We start from the raw sequence: 22239 nt of genomic DNA, 5'->3' as shown, positions 1-22239 counted from the left end.
AATAAAACTACTTCATCAATTTATATAATTTTTCGTGTTCAATATTTTCTTTCCGACACAGGTACATACACCATAAAGTTTTTTATTTATTTTTGGTATTTTGTGTTCATGGTGCAAGGAGAGGTGATAAAGTGACACCATGATTTACGTCGATAATAGTAACAATCACTGATATTTAATCTGTAAGCAAAACCAATGACATGTTTAGATTCAAGCTTCTGCAGATGTCTTAGCCTAGTTTTAATAATTGAAAGTCTTAGTAATTTTTAACTATCGTCGAAAAACAAGAAAAGGGGTGGGGGAGCAAATAAATGTTACTCTATTACATTTCTGGACAAGTTTTTGGGTTTAAACCTATTTTAAAGCAGTTTATAGTTCAATATATAGGACAGTTAAATCTTAAGAACAAAAAAGTAATGATTTTATGACAGCCACGTGAAACCTTAATAATCACTCAAAAATCGAAAATCAAATAAAAATACAACTAACAGCTGTCACCAATCAGGCATAAATTTAATGTTTCCTGAACTGTATACTTTTACTACTAGATGAGACATTGTAAGATATACTTTCTCATACATACAAAAGACAACCCAAAAGTAACGTCTCCTAATTTTCATTCTATCTGAATGAATCAGAGAGGATAGCAAATTGCATTGCTATAACTACACTTATGCATTCATGACCTGAAAGTTTCATCCTTCTATTGCAGATATTGATGGTGTGAGACAAAGAAAGCAACTCGTCATGGACATGCATCAGAAGCAGAGATGCATCATTGAATTCCTCCATGCAGAAAAACATTGCACCGATCAACATTCACCAGCACCTGTCGAACGTTTCAGAGTTAATGCAGTTAATGTCAACACAGTTAGGAGATGGATTTGTTGATTTCAGAATGGTGACAGATGTGACGAAGCCTGCTCCAGACTTTTATGACTGAGCCATCAAAAGAGGCTGGCACTGAGAATGAAGGTGATTATGAGGAAAAATAAATTCTGGAGCACAAACGGTTCCTCATTTTAATGATGCCACTTTCGTCTTTATAGCTCTTCAATGAATTTTTTAGTTAAAAAATAGGAGGCCTTACTTATGAACTGATCCTTGTATGTGTGTGCATGTGAAATCGTTTGTTGCTTACTTCACCTAATGCAAAGCTCTTTGTAAAGAAACAAATTGAGCACTGTAAAAGTGACGGTAAATGTTTATATGATATCAGTAAGATGGCGTTCATTCTTCTGTATACACCGAGTCAATCGAACTTTAAAGTTTCGGTCAACTCTTTCCAGCATATCAATGGGCATGTTGGCAATAGCTCAACAAATGTTGTTTTTTTAAGTGAGTCAAGATGCTAGGACGATCCTTGTAAACAATTGATTTCAGACATTCCCATAAAAAAAGTCACATGTACGTTGCGTTGCAACAATTGAGCGACCGCTTGATAAAAATGCCTCAACAGTGAAAGCGCATTCCAACTTCAGCCACACCATGATGCTCATTGGGATTCCTGAAAAATAAACAAAAAATAAACAACGCACGTTAGGAACCAAACTTTAACCCCCATCCTCTCAAATAAGTCCATCCCTACCATTCTTGGAGGAACCATTGCTTTAGGGCGCAAAATTTAAATAAGCAAGTTGCTCTACCCCACGTATAAAAACATTGTAGATATCATTTACAAATGCCAATCCTGTAGCTGTTTCGATGGATCTCTTCTTCACTGACCAAGATCAGAAAAGATGAAATACAATTATGTTTCTGAATTTTTGAGATGAGAATTAATTTGTATTATTCGGACTACTGCACTTATCTTCAGTATTATATTCATAACATATTGGTCGATGTAACCTCCAACCTTCTTAAGGTATATCTTGATGAACTCGAGAATTTGAGATAACGGATAAATTACTAAGCAAAATTCAGTTCTAAGTGACACTCTTCTGGAGGTTGAAGATTTAAATCCTCCATCCAGGCAATACTAAGTACATCATTGCAAATTCCTTAAATAGTAGGTCCCGCACTATCAGCTAGGCTTCAACCACTGTCCCATCAACAAAATGTTAGATCTTTCTGCCTGTTTTATAAGTATTTCAATGGTAGGTGCTCCAATGAACTACAAGCCCTTGTCCCTCCTCAACGTAAATAACCCCCCCCCCCCCCGACAAACAGCAAAATCCCACCCCTACACAGTAAAAATCTCTAGATGTAAGAAAGCCTTCTACTTTAATAGTTTCTTCCCTAGGATTGCTAGACTTTAGAATTCCCTTCCAGGTTCCTGCTTCCCAGACTGTTCTGACATGCAGAAGTTCAAGCGAAATGTAAACAGACGTCTTGCTGCTCAACTCCCTACATAGTATTCCTGCAAATTATGTCTCAGATAGTAGCCCTCTACATCAAAGTGGCACTGTGCCTTGTTAGGGGTAAAAATGCAATAAAAAAAAGACATCTACCGGGTCATTGCTGATGAAATAAGAGCATGCTACCCTCCATTTCTTTCTTAGAGGTGATGCGTATACTGGGTTATAACAATCTTTTAATTCTCCGCAGTGCTGACTTCTGTAGTATATGGGAACCGTTAATTAGAAATTCACATTTACTATGCTTAAGAATAATAAGAAAAATATCATTTCAGAAGTTTAAAATCTACATATAGGAGCTTTATTATAAATTTACTGCTAATCACATATTAAGAACTCAGTTGAGCTTTAAGGACAAGAACATAACTTCATCACATATTTAGAGTTTTTTTAACCCTCCTTCAGAATTTATTTAAGTTTTCTTCTTCACCTCCTTTCTTTTATTAGAAACGTGCCCAGCGTTGCTCGGGTATTTGGAGGTGTGTGTGTTGAGCAAAAAAAAAAAAAAGTGGTAGTAGGCAGGGGTGGGGGTGGGGAGAAAGAAAGTGAAATGTTTGCTGTTGCATCCATCGCAAAACTGGAAGTGGCAAAGGTTAAAATTAAGGTTAATCAATCGAAAAGAGGGGATAACTTTCGAAAATATCAGCGAAAAAAGCAACCCCTCCTTGCGGAAAAGTGCCCAGTAGAGGGAGAAAGAATTAATGTTCTGGGCCAATTTTTTGATCTTTGTCATCTGAAGGGTCGAGTTTCAAAATGATACCGATCTCATGAAAATCCGTCGCCTCTGTCGAAAGTTATAGGCAGACATACAAACCTACATACATACATACATTTAAACAGACAGGTGAGATTTATATTATAGAAGATACCCATTACTCTCAAGGGAGATAATCCCAAATAGTCACCCCATGTTTTCAGAGTTGCACTCCCTTTTACTATGTTGTTTCTTTTTTTTTCTTCTCGCATATAGACAAACTTCTATCCCCCCCCCTTTCTTCCCTCCTTGTTTTTTTCTTTTCCCTCCTCCTTTTATCTCCTATCAGTCATAGTGATAACATATCCAAAACTTTAAAAAAAAAAAAAAAACTAAATCTCATTGAAGAACAGATAACGTGATTAACCATACTGAAACCAGCAACCTCTTAGTTTTGTAAATATTATGTTAAGAACTTAGAATTGGTTGATAGATTTAATTAAACATTTGATCATAAGTTATCATAGAAATTATACTGCTATGGTTTCTTGATAATTAAATTATCTTTATAATTCGTGTAAGCTTACTTCTAACTAAATTATATTGCTATAGTTTCCTGATAATTAAATTATCTTTATAATTTGTGTAAACTTACTTCTAACTAGATCCAACAATTCAAAATCCTAGAGTGCAAAGCTACCTTTCCCTTTTTTCCTGCCAAAACATGGCAACTTTTACACCTGACGAAGGACAGAGGTAACATTGATCGAAACTTTGTGCAGATAACACTCAAGATTGAGAACAATTGTCCAATTAATCTAAACAATACAAGCATGTAATAGGTTGAAAGCAGAAAGGCATTAATATTAGGTTTAATTTTGTTTGCTTTCTGGCAAAAAGCATTTTGGTTTTTATACAGAATTCTCTCTATATTAAAAAATCAAAATAAAGAAAAATCTGTGTGATATATATATATATATATATATATATATATATATATATATATATACTCATGACAAAACGAATATATCATATTCCAAAAATCACGTAAATTGATTTAGTAGTTTTATTTTTATAAAGAAAATAATTTTTAATCGATTAATGGAAATTCGTAGACATTAAAACAAATCTAGTAGACATAAATACATTGAGTTATCTCCCTTTGTTTCTTGACATTTTTTTCAAAATGGCAGGCAAGAGTTACTCCTCAGATACTCATAAAATTTGATTTTCTTATTTACAAATACAACTACTTAATTTATTTGATTGTTAGAGCATGAAATTTTTGTTTCATCATGGGTCATACAGATTTTTCTTCCATAGCAAATGTATGCATGGGAGGAAAAGAGACAGGAAGTTATTATTTGATGAAACAAGTCTCCTACCTACTCATCTCTTCCCACCACAAATCTTTTTTAAAGTATAGGAAAATAAATATTCCAGAGAAAGGGAAGTAAGACAAGACAGAACAAAATGGTCAGAGAAAGAGGAAAAGGGGAAAGGGTTGTCATAATACTGACATTTTAACTTTAGTACAATACTTGATTCTTGTCCAGAATCCTCCCTATATTAAAAAAACAAATTCAAATTGAAATCTTTAGGATGTGAGAGGGAATAAAATACATCAACATAAAAAGTGCAGGTCCAAAAATTTAACTTAATCAAAAAAAAAAAATCCACAAAATTATTTCTCCACTAAGAAAATCAAATCTTATGGTAAAGCAATAACAGTCCATCTTGAACAACAATATTTAAGAAATAAAGGGAGACAACTTAATTTGAACAACCAAGATTTAAAAATCAGCCTATTATAAGAATCATTAAAGAAAAAAAGAAAACTATTTCATCAATTTACATGATTTTTGGAATATAACATTTTCATTCCATGATGGGTATGTACATCATAAAGATTTTTCTGTAATTCTTTTTTTTTTTTTTTACTTAGGCTGAATTCTGGATAAGAGCCAAATAAAATCCTTAAAAAATTCTTATCAATTTTTATTAAGTATTTCATTAAAAATTCATATATGATTTTTCTTTCCTTTTTTTTTTTTTTTTTTTACAAGAATCTATTTGGAAATATTTATTCCAATATCCGCAATTAAATCAGTGAGGATATTTTCTTTGTATGAAAATAAAACAATACACACAGCTCAACACTTCTCTCATCGTAAAATGAGATAGTATATTCCATAAACCTTAGCTTTAATTTCTCATCAAAAATCTTCTATATACGAAATGGTACAATAAAAGAAAAAGAAAATATACATAAATTTCTTTGTAAAAAAAAAAAAAAATAATAATTAGACATTGTTCACTCAAGTTTTCTTTTTTTTTTAAATATCATATCTGTTCCACCCACCCGAGAAACATGAGTCTTTGGAAAAAAAAAAAAAAAAGAAAGTCTGTTTTGTATGATTAACAACCGTTCTTAGCGCTTGTGGGGATGTGAATGTATACATTCTTGGTACTTTCAAGGATAACGAAGATGCGTAATCATTCTTGGCGTCTTTGAAAATGTGAATGTCTGTATCAATCCAGGGTAGCACCACTCACATTGAATCACTGTAATTATTATCCAAGGATGTTGAACAGCTATAACAATTCTTGCTATCTCCAAGGATATTGAACGCCTGTAATCATTCTTGGTATCTCTGATATTGAATGCTCGTAACCATTCTTGGTGCTTTTAGGTGTGTGTATGTGTGTGAGAATGTCTCCATATGAAACTCATAAGAGAATAAATAGAAAGAAATTATGTAAAAATAGTTTATCAAATGCATGCTGTGTGTGTTTGTGTGGATTTTCTTTCTTTCAACCAAAAAATAATATCTTCCATTAAATCATGTTATTCTTTTATCATTGCTTGCTATGATTGACTGGATTGGATCCTTTAATATTTTTGAAAAAACATACACGTACATCACAATCTACTCTGAATATTCCAATACAGGATATATATATATATCCCACATTAAAATATTTATATACATATATATATATATATATATGTATATATTATTTCATGTATCCACATAAATTTTTCCAAGGAAATACATTTTATATATTGCTTTATTTCAATAGTGCTCAATGTGAGTAGAGCTAGGTAGTAAGTCATGAAAATGTGAACTGAATTACAAGTTAACTTAACCTTTGTATGACCATTGGCTGCTGAAAACGAGAGTGAGAATAACAAAAACTAATTGGCTAACTAGCAAACTTAATACCATGTGTGTGTGTGTGTGTATATATATATATATATATTCCATATTGAAACTGATGGTATCATGCCGTTTTAACTTGACAATGGACATTATAAATTATTTTGATCATTCATTCATTGATATCTTCAGTTTCACAGAAATAATGGAAAGTTAAAGATACCAAATATGATGAATTCATCAGCTTATGTTATGATAGTGAATTATGATTGTGAACCATAATGGAACTTCTGTCTGCTGAGTCCTCAAGATGAAGTATAGTACCCATTAAATATACAAATATACACACACACACATTATACATGAGAGAGAGACCCACACACACACTCTTGTCATGTATACCATATAAGAGTCGTATTATCAGAGAACCTCCACAGTTGAATAAATAATTTTACAGTGGTTTGTTGAGAACATAGACCACTGTCCTCATCAGCAAAATAATGACTGTACAAATATATAGTATTCCAGACACCTACAAGATTGGACATGGTATTTCAGAATATTTTCTTTTCATAGACTAGTTGTCCTACACAAAGGCTTGTGGGCTGAATCCACCCTTCTAATCCCCATAAAAATATGGAAAGGATAGAGATAGATTAATGTTTTTCTAAATCAGTATTAGTGCAAATGACTTATTAGCACTAACAAAACTTGAACACTGCCTACCAAGTAAGTATATGTATAGTCATTGTAAACTTTTCCCATAGCTGACATTATTTATATTAAAAAATAATAGATCGTTTTGTCAGCGAGAGTAGAAAAACGGAATGGTGACAAAGATATGAAAGACAAAGATATTATTTAGGGATAGAAAACATGTTTGATTGTTGAAATAGAACAATCAAACATGTTTTCTATCCCTAAATAATATGATCTAATTCAAATGTTAACATCTAAAAAGAATAAATTTTAAACAAATAAAAGAATTTTTCTTTTAAAGTATCAGTCAGATTGTTTTTCAAATATATATGTGTGTGTGCGTGAAAAATAAAAAAATAAAAAACGAAAATTGTTTACATATTCATCAGTATTTTCTCAAAAATAACCGATTTCAAGAAAAAACATAGAAGTATTCCAATCTATCAGTTTGAGAAAATCTTGAAATAAACATGATATGGTGAGGAATATATAAATAATTTTCAGTTTTTTATCATGTGGGATTATTATATATATATATATATATATATGAAGGATTGGATTTGAATTCTGTAAATTAAATTTTACAATTTATTTTTGGACAAGGAGTACAAAGAAAATAAATAAATATTTTTATTTTCTTTGTACTTCTTGTCGCAAAATAAATTGTAAAATTTAATTTACGGAATTTCAATCCAATCGTTCTTATACTACTGCTCTCCATTCAATATCGAATTTTTTCGTCTGGTTAAGATTGTCATATAAATATTAATACTAATATTTATGTGCTTCTATGTAATTTACAAATCTATTTAATTGAAATTATAAATTTTCTTTTTGTGTGTGCGTGTGTGTGTATATATATAGAGAGAGAGCGAGCAAGAAAGAAATATGTAAGAAAATGTTTGTGCATATACATTTTATTTTGTATAGTCGAACCTTTTCAAGGTAAAAGCTCAATGATTGCTAATAATTAACAACAGAGCATATATAAACTCCTTATTTTTCTTAAGGGATTTAAGAAATAATTATACAAGTGAGATGAGATGTTAATATTCAGAGTGTGCAAATATCAGATGAGGAAAGAAATGGAAGTATGTATGCTGGAGTGAGAGATAAAACAAAAAAGATTGCGTAAATCTCTCAATGATTAATTGAATTTAAATCCTGGAATATATCCAACATATGTTTCAATTCTCTTTGCTTGAGTAAATGGTGTTAATCTTAAGTATATTAAGATGAAGGTTCAACTTAATACCACTGACTACCCCACTTCTTTTTTATTAATAAAATAGGTTTCCTCTAAAATTAATTCTACCGTCCTGTTGCATGAAGAATTTGCTTTAGATTGTCTAGGTCGGAGTTTATCTAGACAATATATAATATTTTTTTCAATGTAGATAACCATGAGAAATTATTCAATTGACAAGTTCAATGAAAATTAAGCTCCTAATTTTAGAGTATGCATAATATTTATTTGATCAAAATTTAGTCTTTACTTATTTTTTACAAGGGCCTTACAATTGTTTTGAAACGTTCAGTATGATGCAAACACAATTGCACAATGCTCTTCAGAAACTTCAATAAAAAAAAAAAAATTTATAAATGTTTTACCATGCAAAAAGTTAATTGTTTGCTTTCTGTATTTTTTTTTTCATGGACTATTTGCATAGTAAAACATTTATAAAAAGTTTTTATGTTTCAGAAACGCATTTGATTGTAAAACCATTATCAATTTTACTATTGCAAAAAAAAATGAGTAAAGACTGTATTTTGATCATTGGAATTTAAAAATCATATATGTATATATATATATTACATTTTCACCCCAAAAAGGCACATTGCCACTTTAATGTAGGGGGGCTACTATCAGGGACATAAGCTACAGGGGTACTAAGTGGGGAGTTGGGCAGCAACATGTCGGTTCACGTTACACTTGAACTTCTGCAAGTTAGTACAGTTGGGGAAGCAGAACCCAGAAGGGAATTCCAAAGTCTAGTGGTTCTGGCGAAGAAACTACTGGAGTAGAAGGCTCTCTTACATCTAGGGATCTCTACTGTGAAGGGGTGGGATTTAGCTGCTTGTCGGGTCTTGAGGGTATTTACGTTGAGGGGGTACAAGTGCTTGCAGTTCATCAGAGCATTCACCATTAAAATACTTGTAGAACAGGCAGAGGCATGCTACATTTCATCGATGGGACAGAGGCTGAAGCTTAGATGACAGTTCAGGACTTATCAGGTTGGCGACTCTCTTTTGAACCTTGTCTAGGAGCGAAAGACAAGTAGCAGATGCACCAGCCTAAATATGACAACAATACTCTATACATGGGCGAATGGTGGTCTTATAGAGGTACAGAATATATATATATATATATATATATATATATATATATATATGATTATGTAAATTCCAAAATTCAGTCTTTACTCATTTGTTGCAATAGCAAAATTGATAAAGGTTTCCCCTTTTTGTAACCCTTATTGACTTGAATCAAGTTCCCTCGTCACTTTACTCTTTATCTTCTTATTCTTTCTCTCTCTCTCTCTCTCTATACATATATATATATATAGAGAGAGAGAGATAGACAGCATTCTTTTAACCATATTTTATTGAATAACACAGACAATTCATGTCTACTTATTCTCGTTTGGATCCTTTCCAACATTCTAATGAATTTTCCTGCTTCAGGCAAGAATTGGCTGATGTAGTTACCATAGCTACAGTAAACCCAAGTACTTACCGAATCCATCTGGATTCATCAGAGATAATTAACCAAACTGATTGTGGATTATTTATAGAAGTGTCTTTTTTTTAATATAAGTTATTAGCAATTCACTTGTTATTAAATATGTAAAATTGTCACTATTACAAGCATTTTAGGAAGTTATCAAAATTTATCTTGTTGGTATTTTTTGTTTTAATTAATAATGCTTCTAGTATTATGATTATTGGTAGTTTGTCTGAAAATAGATAATTATTTCAGGTGATGAATCCAGATTTCGGCCCACAGTAACTGTAGTAACTACATTAGCCAACTGCCTGTGTTATTCAAGGAAATAATGAATATATATATATATATATATATATATATATATATATATATGCACATTCAGTAAGAAATACATACATGAATTAATGACAAAGTGAAATAAAACTAAAACTACAGTTAAAACTTGTATATAAATTAGAAACAAGGAAAATAATTTTTCATGAATATAAGTAAAAAACTTTTCATGAAAATAAGTAAAAAATGTTTTCAAAAATAACAATCTGACTAACCTAGTATCAATAAGTTATATAATACAGTATAGACAAGTTTTTGAATAAAAAGGTCACAAAAATCTTTTTCTCTCTTCTAATATAAGTATGTTACTATGTACCATACTTATATTAGGTTTTCTTTTTAATTGCATTGCTTACTAAAAACATTTTTAAATTAATAACAATGTGTCACTATCCAGATTTCATTTGTAAACAATTGAATAAAATTTTTATTTAAATTTTTTCTCCTGTTACCAAATAACATTTTTGAATCAAATTACCTTTCATAATCACTCTCTCTTTCTCTTTCCTTGGATTTATCAGAATAAAATGAAATGTTTAACTTTCATGTTTATAACTAAATAATCCAGGATGTTGATAAAATATCTGGCACTTCTCCCTTCTAACAACAAACACACATCAACATTGAATATAAATGAAATATTGCATGTTAAAAAGACAAGGTAGATGTTTCATTTGGTCTTGAAATCTGAAGTATCTGGGTACAATATGTGAAAGGATTGACATTTCTACCAGTTGAGATGCGTTGCCAAACACAGACATTTTCACTAGTTGATACAAGTCACAAAATGGTAAGCATTTTTACCAGTTGAACCATGTCACTAAACGACAGGTGTTTCTACTAATTGAGCCGTGTCGCCAAACGACGGGCGTTTCTACCGGTTGAGCCGTGTCGCCAAACGACGGGCGTTTCTACCGGTTGAGCCGTGTCGCCAAACGACAGGCGTTTCTACCGGTTGAGCCGTGTCGCCAAACGACGGGCGTTTCTACCGGTTGAGCCGTGTCGCCAAACGACGGGCGTTTCTACCGGTTGAGCCGTGTCGCCAAACGACGGGCATTTCTACCGGTTGAGCCGTGTCGCCAAACGACGGGCGTTTCTACCGGTTGAGCCGTGTCGCCAAACGACGGGCGTTTCTACCGGTTGAGCCGTGTCGCCAAACGACGGGCGTTTCCACCGGTTGAGCCGTGTCGCCAAAACGACGGGCGTTTCTACCGGTTGAGCCGTGTCGCCAAACGACGGGCGTTTCTACCGGTTGAGCCGTGTCGCCAAACGACGAGCGTTTCTACCGGTTGAGCCGTGTCGCCAAACGACGGGCATTTCTACCAATTGAGCCGTGTCGCCAAACGACAGGCATTTCTACCGGTTGAGCCGTGTCGCCAAACGACGGGCATTTCTACAGGTTGATCCGTGTCACCAAACAACGGACATGTCTGCCAGTCGAGCCGTGTCGCCAAACGAGAGGCATTTCTATCGGTTGAGCCGTGTCGTCAAACGACAGGCATTTCTACCAGTTGAGCCGTATTGCCAAACATTGGACATTTCTAAGAGTAGATCAATGTCGCCAAACAGACATTTCTAACAACTGAACTGTATCGCCAAACGATGTGCATTTTTACCAGTTGAGCCATGCCACTTTTCTCCTAGTTTTGCTATAAAACCAAATGACAGCAATTTCCAATAGTTGAGCTGTGATACTGAATGACGAGCCTTTGGCATTTCTAACAACTCTGTCTTGTCACTTAGAAAAGATTAATCAGGTGACAAAGTGAAGAAAGAAAGATCTACTAGATGTGATGGTATTCAGATAGTAACATTATTTTTTGTGTGTGAAAATGCAGGTGCCTGCCTATTGATGCCAAGATAGTTATACACAGCATTCAATTCGGTCAAACTGAGAGGCGCTGTAGATAATGAAGCCTTTTGAGGTGGTTGTTCTTCATGAAATGGGAATTCTTTGTATAAAAATACTAAGAAGAGTTGCAAAATGTGTTATCATCAACAGCTGGTATCTGAATCCGCTACAAAACAAAAAGAAAAAAGATTTAAAAATCATATGCATAAAATGTTTCTTTTTAAAACGTTCAAGATGATTGTTTACACTGGTAATCGTTTAAATCAACGCATTTCAGGTGAAAAACATTATGTATTTACATGCCATTGTGAAATTAGTATGAATTTAAAAAATGATCCAGTAGAAAAATAATTGCAAATATAAATAGAACTTATCGAATTATTGAATTCTATCATATATTTTAATGTGGAAAAGTCATACAACCAATTCTGTATGACAAACTGACTTATCTCCCTTGACTTAAATTAGTGGGTCCACCATTTTTAAACGGAACGTAATTGTAGATGATCTTTTTTGTTAAAAATACATAAAGCACCTCTTCTAATGGATAATTTTTCATAATTTTTGGAATTAATACTAATTTCCCAACACATGAGTACGTAATGTTTTCACCTGAAATGCACTGGTTTAAAAGATCAATGATGTAGACAAGCATCCATTCAAGTTAAATTTTAATACATATTTAAATTCGAATCAATTTGGATGCTGAAAAGTTGTTTACAACTACATTATCATCATCTCTTATGCCAACACTGGATTCATCATTGAGCATTATGATTACAGCCCATCAAATTTTGGTCAAACACTGCAGTTATTGAGGATGTGTTGCATTGTTTGTCTGGGAATTCCTTGTCGCTAATTCCCACATGTGGATGTTGCTGGTTGTCCTTCCAATCTTTGTTCTTGCTCAGTTAAGGATCACCTAGTCCTTCATTGAGAGATTCTTTCCATGTAAAAGATGTTCTCTCAGTTCTTGGATGGTTTCATTCAAGTAAGCATTCCATCTGAACAAAATTGTTTATTGCTTTAAAAAAAATTTTTAAATGAAAAATAAATAAAAAAGCTAATTTTTTTATAGCTTACATTTCATTTTGCTTTTGTTGGAAGAGTCAATGATTTGCATGAGGCATCGACCAAACTCTTCAATAATCATTCGTTCTTGAATAACGGCTGGCATTTTTAACCGATCTGATTCGTCCGCCTGTGCTAACAAACAAGCACAAGTTGCCTCAGCAACTTCATTCGTAACAAATGTGTAAGGCAATCTGAAAACAAAAAAAAAAGGAAAATCAAATATATAAAAAAAAAATCACAAATGTGTAAAGCAATCTAAAAAAAAAAAAAAAAAAAATCACAAATGTGTAAAAAAAATAAAATAAAATTTAAAAAAAAAATCACATATGTAAAAAAAAAAAAAAAAAAATCACAAATGTGTAAGGCAACCTGAAAAAAACACAAGATTAAAAATAAAAAATTAATAAAATGTTACATTCAAATCAAGGAAAATCAGAAATCCTTTACAATTTGAAATATTAATCACAGCAGAAGCAGATTATTGTAATCAATTTTAGATCTTTTTTTGGCTATGCATTTCTATAGCCTGTTCGTTGGTCTGTTGCATTTCTTTTTAGTTTAAATAGCATAACATTTTCATTGGTCTGTCATGCTTTAGTTTAAAATAGCATTTTCATTCTGAAATACAAAATGAACACAATAAAAAATGCAAAAAATCTTTTTTTCGTTTACTTTTGTGATATAAATAAATAAAATACTTATTTGGAATGTTATAATAGATATACATAGTTTTAATGTTATATTGGAATGTTATAATAGATATACATAGTTTTAAAATCAATACAAGAGAAATATGAAATTAATTCTCAGCATAATTTGGAGAAGTTAATCTCATCACGTAAAAGAAAATAGATTTTCATCTAACATATTGATTTCAATGTGCCACTGCATAAGATCAGCTTTGATATTTTAAGTCTCTCTCAGCCTGCCTTTTCTTCATGTATCCTCAGCTAAAATGAGTTTACGTTTATCCAATCAAAGCTTTGTTCAACATGTCTATATCACCGTAAACAGTTGTAATTCACAACTGACTCTAGTCTGGACACATTCAGCCTCAATAGCAGGGAGTCAAAACTAAGGTGCTATTGTACGAGAGCAGTACCAATTTGAAAGATAAATTTTGGTGGCTAAAACCTATGCAATCAAAAAAATAGTTTGAAATCCAATTCGTGTTTTTTCCTCATATACACTAATTAGAATTAATTTTTAGAAATACAATTTTTGTTTTCAATTTCTATTTATTTAAAATCAACAAGAGTGAAAAAAAAAAGGTTTTTAGTTATTGTTTAACAATAAAATTAATTTTATTGTTTTTTTTTTTATGGCATATCAACCCTTTTGAGGTTATTCAATCCCAAATCAGTTAATTTTTTTAAAAAGTTTTTATGCTTCAAATTTCTTTATATCTTCAAATATTTATTCATGGTATTTGGTTTGCTTGTTTTGTAAAGTAAATTGCTTCTTTTTTTGTTGTTGTTTTTGTTTTTGGCATTGCAGAACATGATTAAGTTTTGCAAAAGGAAAGGAAAAAAATGATAGCATCACAGTTTGGTGCATTTTAGGCCAGAAAGCCTAATCTGGTATCACCAGGTAAAGATTTGTATCTAATAAAAAATATTTGTATGTTTTCATATAAACATTGACATTTTATAAAAGTTTTAAGCTAGCATCAAACCTTTTTTATTCAGGCTTCTTAACTTGTGTTTTTATATATAAAAAATGTGTAAAAGAGAATGGTAGTTTGTTTGAAGCATTGCTAGTAGATAAGTATGTGGGTACTTATGAAGGCTGACAGCAATGCAGAAAAGTCAGAATGGTTGGTGAAAGAAAGTATAAGCAAAAACAATTGAAGACAGTATTTGAAGTATTAACCTTCTTTCACATACAACATCAATCTGGATAGTGGAATATCTTTTGATGTTTCAGGAGAAACATTCCCCTTTTCAAAAAGAAAGCAAAAGTTCAACCCGTTTAAGGGAAAGAAAATGCCCAAATATCAAAAGATGTAAAGATTAATACCTCAACTATTGTTTTTTTTTTTTTTTCTCATCTTCTCTGTTACTGTTCCGGTTTTCTGCATTGCTATCAGGCTTCATAAATACCCACATATTAAAAAAAAAAAATGCATATTTTTCAAATATTTTTTATCTTTTATCAATTAAGCACTCTAGAGTACGACAAAACATTTTTGTTTAAATTTATGACATGGTTCAGTTAATGACTAAATTCAAGACAAAAAAGTACTTTACATCATCATATTCAGTTTAAAATCTGTTTTACACGTTGGCAGTTTTTAAAAATTGACATCAAAACAAGCCTATCTTTAGCCAGGTCTTTATCCCATTTTCTCTCCAATCTATCCTTATCACTTTCTCCCAGGTTTCCTTGAATTTCTGCTGCCAACTAAACTGTTTTACATATATTGAATAAAGCATTTCCTTCTATTCTTTCAAAGTGACCAAACCAACCAAGTCTCCTGTTTTGCATACATTTTTCTATACTGTCCAGAGGTCATCAGATCTAAGCCAGTTTTCTCTTGATGCAACGTCCTCAACCCTCACTAACCCAGGTTTCATTTCCATATATCATCACATTGGTTGACTGTGGTAACGCTCTTCTTAACGCCTACTACTGCTCAACACAATCCTGCATATACATGTACAGTACGCTTCTGTTGCAAAATAAAATCCATTCAACAAGTCAACCTCATGAGATACCTACGCTGACTTGACAGAATGTTGTATTTGAAATTGTTATTTGTTGCACTGAAGCAAGGCAACAAGAGTTTTTGTGTCAATATATGACAATGGATGAAACATAAATCCATCACTGCACTCCTGAATTAAATCGTCAATCAGCTGGGTGGATAGCAGTAGATGAAAAGCAACCAAAGATGCAAACATCAGCAAGCAAGGTTTTGGCCTCTGTATTTTGAGATGCACAAAGTGTTTTGTCCATAGATTACCTTGAGAAACGGAGCATCATCAACAACAAATATTATATAGCATTATTGGGATAAAAACAGCAACAAATGAAGAAAGGTGTTATTTCAATAAGGCCCTATAAATGCAACATGTCACAATTCCATTGCAACATGAAGTTTACTTTGAATTGCTTCCATACCCACCCCTGCAGACCTCAAAAGAATGATCTAAGGAAAGACATTTGGCTTCAATGAAAAAGTGATATTGGAAACTGAGGTCTAATCGTTCTACAAAAAAGGCATTGAATTATTAGAGAAGCATTGGAATCAGTGTATCAGCCTAGAAGGTGATCATATTGATGAATATAGTTGAATTTTGCTTTAAATTTGTTTTAGTGGTTAGACCCGGAACTTATTGAGTGACTTATTAAATAATCATTCAATGTTTATAGTAGCACTATACATAATTGTATAGTATAATAAATATATATAATAATATATAAGGTTGACAAATTCTTCCAGATTTTAACTTTAAAATTCAAATGAACATATCTTGGCTTAATTAAAAATTTATTGACCAAAATAAGCACCATCAGAATCAACACACTTTTGCCAACACAAAACAAGTGTATTTATGCCAGTAATATAAAAATCTTGCATTCTGGTGGCGATGAAGTTGTTGAAGGTGTTTTTGCTATCGCTTAGGACTTTGAAGCATTTCTCATGCAGAAAGTTGTCCAGATGCTTGAAAAAGTGGTAGTCAGTAGGTGAGAGGTTTGGAGAGTATGGTGGATGAGGTAAATTTCACAGCCCAATTCGTTCAACTTTTGCAAGGTCGGTTTAGCAATGTGTGGTTGGGCATTATTGTGGAGGAGAATCAGGCTTAATCTGGTGACTAATGCTGGGTGTTGTTGTTGAAGTTTCTGATGCATTTCATCCATTTGTTGATACTACGTCTTTGCTGTAAGAATTTCAGCTGCATTCAAAAAACTAATGAATGAGACCAGTCACAGATCACCAAACAGTCAGTATAACCTTCTTTTGGTGCAACTCTGTCTTTAGGAAGTGTCGTGAAGCTTCGAACCACCGAATTGAACATTGCTAGTTGTCACAAAGAACCCACTTTTCATTGCAGGCCACAATCCAGTCGAGAAACAGGTTCTTGTTGCATAAAAAAAGGGAAGATGACACTTCATAACAGCGTTTCTTTTCGTTGTCATTCAATTCATGATTTATCAATTCATTTATCAAGTGTTTTTGTCTTTCCAATCTCTCTCAAGTGGTTGGAAATTGTCATATACTTTATGTCTAATTCAGAAGCAAGTTTTCGAATAGTTGTGCATGGATTGGCTTCAACTAAGGCTCTTAATTGATAGTTGTCAGCATCCGATGGCTGACCACTCTGCTCATCATCTTCAAGACTCTTGTCACTGCCATGAAATTTCTTAAACCACCATTGTGCTGTGTATTCAGTAGTGGTTCTTGGGTCAAATGCTTTGTTGATATCATGAGTTGTTCCAGCAGCTTTTCAGCCTAGCTGGAATTGAAATAACAAAATTGTGCGAATCTGCTTTTTTTTTTTTAAATCTTGTATTCAACATTCTCAAAAGACATAATTGTTTTAAAACGATTGTAATTTAAATGATTAGAAAGAATAAAAAAACGCTCTTTAAAATGATATATAAAGTAAAGGTATTATAAAAGAAATTTATTTGAAATAAAAATTTTGCAAGAACTTTTTTGTCAACCTAATAGTATAATAATGATTGTTTAACTTTGTTGCTTATAGTAGTAAAATAAAAAATTTAAAGAAAAAAAAAAAAATGATCTTCTTTATCAAACAAATAAAAAAAATTTTTTTTTGTTGTTCTACTCACTTTTCCCCCGTCGGAGCAAAGATTGGAGGTCGTGACGGTAAGCTTGATATTTGGGAAGACAACTTTGATTTTGCTGCAGTTTGTTGCTGTACACGTACTTCTGCAGCATCTGCAAGATGCATCAAAGTTTTGCGTTCTGGACTTTCTTCATAATTTTTACACCCAATACATTTACATGTACTTGAACACATAATTTTGGCCTGCAAAAATAATATAACACGTAAACATATCAATTAGATTCTTTACAGATATTTAATTGCAGTCATATTGTTAAAATTTATAGAGAATAAAGTCGGATTTACCAAGTCTTTCGAAATTTAATTAGTTTTTGCAACTTTGTAAAAAATTGATAATAAAAAAGTATAAGCATGGTTTTGTAGAAATGTTTCTCATTTCTTTAAAGGCATCTATATATAAATTTGTATTCCTGTTTGTTTGTTTGTTAACAATTTGATTAATATATACAAAAGGTCATTTACTTGACTATTACATTTATTTCTGCACACAATATATATTGCAAAATATACAAAATAAGAAGTAACCACATTTGCATATTACATTAAGGAAAATCAATTTTACTAAATAGCTGTATGTTAATTACGGTTTATAACAAGAGAATTGTTTTAAGTATCCTATTTAAGATTGTCATTTAATGAACTTTAAATAACAATTATATTAATAATATATTTAATCTATTTGGAATTATTATTTCTGGCATTGATTTTTTTTTTTTAGAGGCTGGTCTAGAGTTATTTCCCCTGGAAACTTCGAAACAGAAGAAAAAAATAAAACTCTTTACTAGTAATACACACGGACGAAAAAACGCTTTGGATAATCACAGATTTCAAGGTAGTTCTACTAAAATAGCCATATTTTTTAAACCAAAGCACTTCAAGTCTTCAAATTACTACTGTTTTGTTCGGAAATGAATATACTTTCAAATGAATTAATAAATATGAATGTACATTATATATTTTAAGAGTTTTAAGCAAATAAAGTGATAAAAATGTGAACGTCATAAAATGGCGTTTTCGGTAAGGTTTTGTAATGACCCCCCCTGTTTTCTAAAGGTCCGTACCGTGATTGTATGAAGAATTTCGTCATGAAATTTGGGAACCAATTAGAAGAGGTGTTAATCTTAATACTGTCAAGTGTCCGAAATATTTTTGACCATTTCTTTTTTTGTCGTGTTAAAAATAAGACTTTAATATGACGAGTATTGAACATTTTGAAAAAAAAATTCTTCGGACACCCAGGAGTAAGTAAATCAATCTTTTTACTATCTTTATCAATTAAAAGTATTGTTTTATGTTGAGTAGGACCGCAGTAATTGATAATTTAAAAGGACCTACCCGAAAAAAAAATTGTTTCTAATTATCGAATTTGGTCAAATGAAGTTTAAGCAGCAGCAGCAGCAGCAGCTCCAGCCTGTAGAATCAGCCATAGCACAGTTGTAAACAAACACGCGTTCTTTAATTTTTATTCAAGAACGAATTAAGAAAAACATGAAAATATGAATATAAATGTTCTTATGTTTAATTAGAGCTATTTTGTTATCAGAATAACATTAGTTTAGAACTATTCGGTTTTCAGAATATATAATAACAACAATCCTAACCAATTCGGCATTATAAATCTGTTGCAATTTCTCACAAATCTCGTCAAATTTAAAAACATGGTTATAAAAACAAAATAAACTTTTGTAGATATATAGCTTGCATCCACTTTTATTCTTTAAATTAGTTTTGAACAGCGAATTAAAACAATGTTTTACTGCGAACAGCCACAAATGTTTTTTTTTCAAAATCAAAATAAGTATCAAAATCTCGTTTATACATAGATTCGAAAAAGTTGTCAAAAAACAAATATATAACAAATAAATGTTATCAAAGGCAAGATAAGTTACTTTTCTACCAAACTGGATATATTTTTTGTGTTTTTATTCAATGTAACATGTTTATTCAGCTCGAAAAAATTACAGTGTTTACCGTAGAAAATTAAAAATGGCGCCCGGCCCGACTCTCTTTGACACGGTAAGTTTGAGAAAAGGAGTTAAAAAAAAAAAAAAAACTATACAAAATACTGTTAAAAACTCACAGAATATATGTCAGCCTATGTCACGGTAACATATATTGAGCGAGTTTCTAGCAGTATTTTGTTTACTTTTTTATTTTTAACTCTTTTCCCCAAACTTACCGTTTCAAGAGAGTCGGGCGCCATTTTAAATTTTCCAAAACATCGGTAAACACTGTTTTCAAGCTGAATAAACATGTTACATTAAATAAAAACACTAAAAAATTATCCAGTTAGGTAGAAAAGTAACTTGCTTTTGATAACATTTATTTGTTATATATTTGTTTTTTTGACAACTTTTTTGAATCTATGTGTATAGTAATACAAACCCTCAAAATCTATATCAATATTCTTGAAATTTTAAAAGCAGTTAGAAAACACATCAAACTACAATTAGGAAGCTGTAGCAGACACAAATGGACCCCTTTTCTTCTCGCGCATTCGCTTCCTCTGAGTGAGTGATGAGGCGCTAGACTGTCCAATCTGAGGACTTGCGCACGAATACAAATTGACCCCTAGGGACCAGACAGCTTCCGGTCCCAGAAGAAAACTCTCTCTTACGCTACCAGCCTTCGTCGGTGCTAGACGCCTGTTCTCTTCGCTGCTCCTACTAAAGGTATTGACGACAGCAGCGGGTTGTAACTACCTCGTAAGGCAGTGAAGACCCGACTCTACTTTCTTCCTTCAGTACGCTTTGCAAATAAACCTTTCCCTTGTTAAGTTGAAGAAGTTGTTTGTCATTGTTCATAGAATTGTGTTATTTTATTTTATTAGGGAAATTCCCTAAAAATGGTGACCCCGACGTGATAACACAATTCTATGAACAATGACAAACAACTTCTTCAACTTAACAAGGGAAAGGTTTATTTGCAAAGCGTACTGAAGGAAGAAAGTAGAGTCGGGTCTCCACTGCCTTACGAGGTAGTTACAACCCGCTGCTGTCGTCAATACCTTTAGTAGGAGCAGCGAAGAGAACAGGCGTCTAGCACCGACGAAGGCTGGTAGCGTAAGAGAGAGTTTTCTTCTGGGACCGGAAGCTGTCTGGTCCCTAGGGGTCAATTTGTATTCGTGCGCAAGTCCTCAGATTGGACAGTCTAGCGCCTCATCACTCACTCAGAGGAAGCGAATGCGCGAGAAGAAAAGGGAACACAATTCTATGAACAATGACAAACAACTTCTTCAACTTAACAAGGGAAAGGTTTATTTGCAAAGCGTACTGAAGGAAGAAAGTAGAGTCGGGTCTCCACTGCCTTACGAGGTAGTTACAACCCGCTGCTGTCGTCAATACCTTTAGTAGGAGCAGCGAAGAGAACAGGCGTCTAGCACCGACGAAGGCTGGTAGCGTAAGAGAGAGTTTTCTTCTGGGACCGGAAGCTGTCTGGTCCCTAGGGGTCAATTTGTATTCGTGCGCAAGTCCTCAGATTGGACAGTCTAGCGCCTCATCACTCACTCAGAGGAAGCGAATGCGCGAGAAGAAAAGGGGTCCAATTCCGGGAACTGTCCAAGATCCTCGGGATCACTCGCATTCGGACAACAAGCTATCACCCTGCTTCAAATGGGATGATAGAACGCTTCCATCGCCAATTGAAAGCTGCATTACGCGCTTACCCTGATCAACAGCGATGGAGCGAGTACATACCGGTCATCCTTCTTGGCTGTCGGGCATCAATCAAGGAGGACCTGGGATATTCCGCAGCCGAACTGGTCTATGGAGCACCTCTATCGTTGCCAGGTCAGATGCTGACCCCGATAGAGGATATATCAACTGACACAGCTCTATATGTCAACAGACTACGAGCTTATCTCAGTAAGCTACCGCCGATGCACCCTAGGGAACAGACCATTAAATCTTTGGTTCCGAAGGACATAGCGACATGGACTCACGTGTTCCTTAGAAAGGACGCAGTAAAAGCCCCCCTAACTCCACCTTACACTGGCCCTTATCGCGTGCTTTCACGCACTGATAAAACTTTTATCCTAGACATTAGTGGTAAAAAAGAGACAGTATCGGTAGATAGGGTAAAAAGAGCCTTTCTGGACACATTAACACCTGAGCCACACATTCCTCCAACATACACACAGCATAATCATACACCTGAGGTAAATGTTCCACGTGAGAACAATTATGTGACCACTACACGTAGTGGTCGACGGGTACATTGGCCGAAGAGACTTTGCAAAACAGTGTATTTCTGTTGAAAAAGAACATTTTTTCTTCTCTCCTTTTTAGAGCAGAACGTTTTCTGCAAATATTCCAACTTTTCACAGAAAAGTAAGAACATTTTTTTTCTGCAAGAAAATAACCTAAAGAGACGGACATTTCTTATTGTATTTTTCTTTCTGCTATTTGTTATGCTACCTTTCTCTCTGTCGGCTTTCAGCCTAAGCAGGGGGTTATGTAGCAGACACAAATGGACCCCTTTTCTTCTCGCGCATTCGCTTCCTCTGAGTGAGTGATGAGGCGCTAG

The 22239-nt window shown here is 33.1% G+C and overlaps 1 protein-coding gene across 2 annotated transcripts in view; it reads right to left on the bottom strand.

The window, feature by feature from the left end:
* Positions 1-508: 508 nt before the first annotated feature.
* LOC145252730 (uncharacterized) overlaps positions 509-22239 on the bottom strand; it is a 113343-nt gene continuing 91612 nt past the window's right edge. Inside the window, exons 10-12 of one of the 2 annotated variants that reach the window (XM_080112586.1) lie at positions 17699-17898; positions 12908-13089; positions 509-1507 (exon numbers count right to left, since the gene is read on the bottom strand). In XM_080112586.1, coding sequence (XP_079968712.1) covers positions 1506-1507; positions 12908-13089; positions 17699-17898 — 384 coding nt within the window. In that variant the 3' untranslated portion in view covers positions 509-1505. Of the gene's footprint in view, positions 1508-10370; positions 11991-12907; positions 13090-17698; positions 17899-22239 lie in introns of those variants that run through there. The other variant, XM_080112585.1, reaches the window with a different exon arrangement.

The sequence above is a fragment of the Euprymna scolopes genome, chromosome 29, assembly GCF_053919585.1.
Source record: "Euprymna scolopes isolate OS-2025 chromosome 29, ASM5391958v1, whole genome shotgun sequence".
NCBI lineage: Eukaryota > Metazoa > Mollusca > Cephalopoda > Sepiida > Sepiolidae > Euprymna > Euprymna scolopes.
This window is presented reverse-complemented; position numbering and strand designations above follow the sequence as displayed.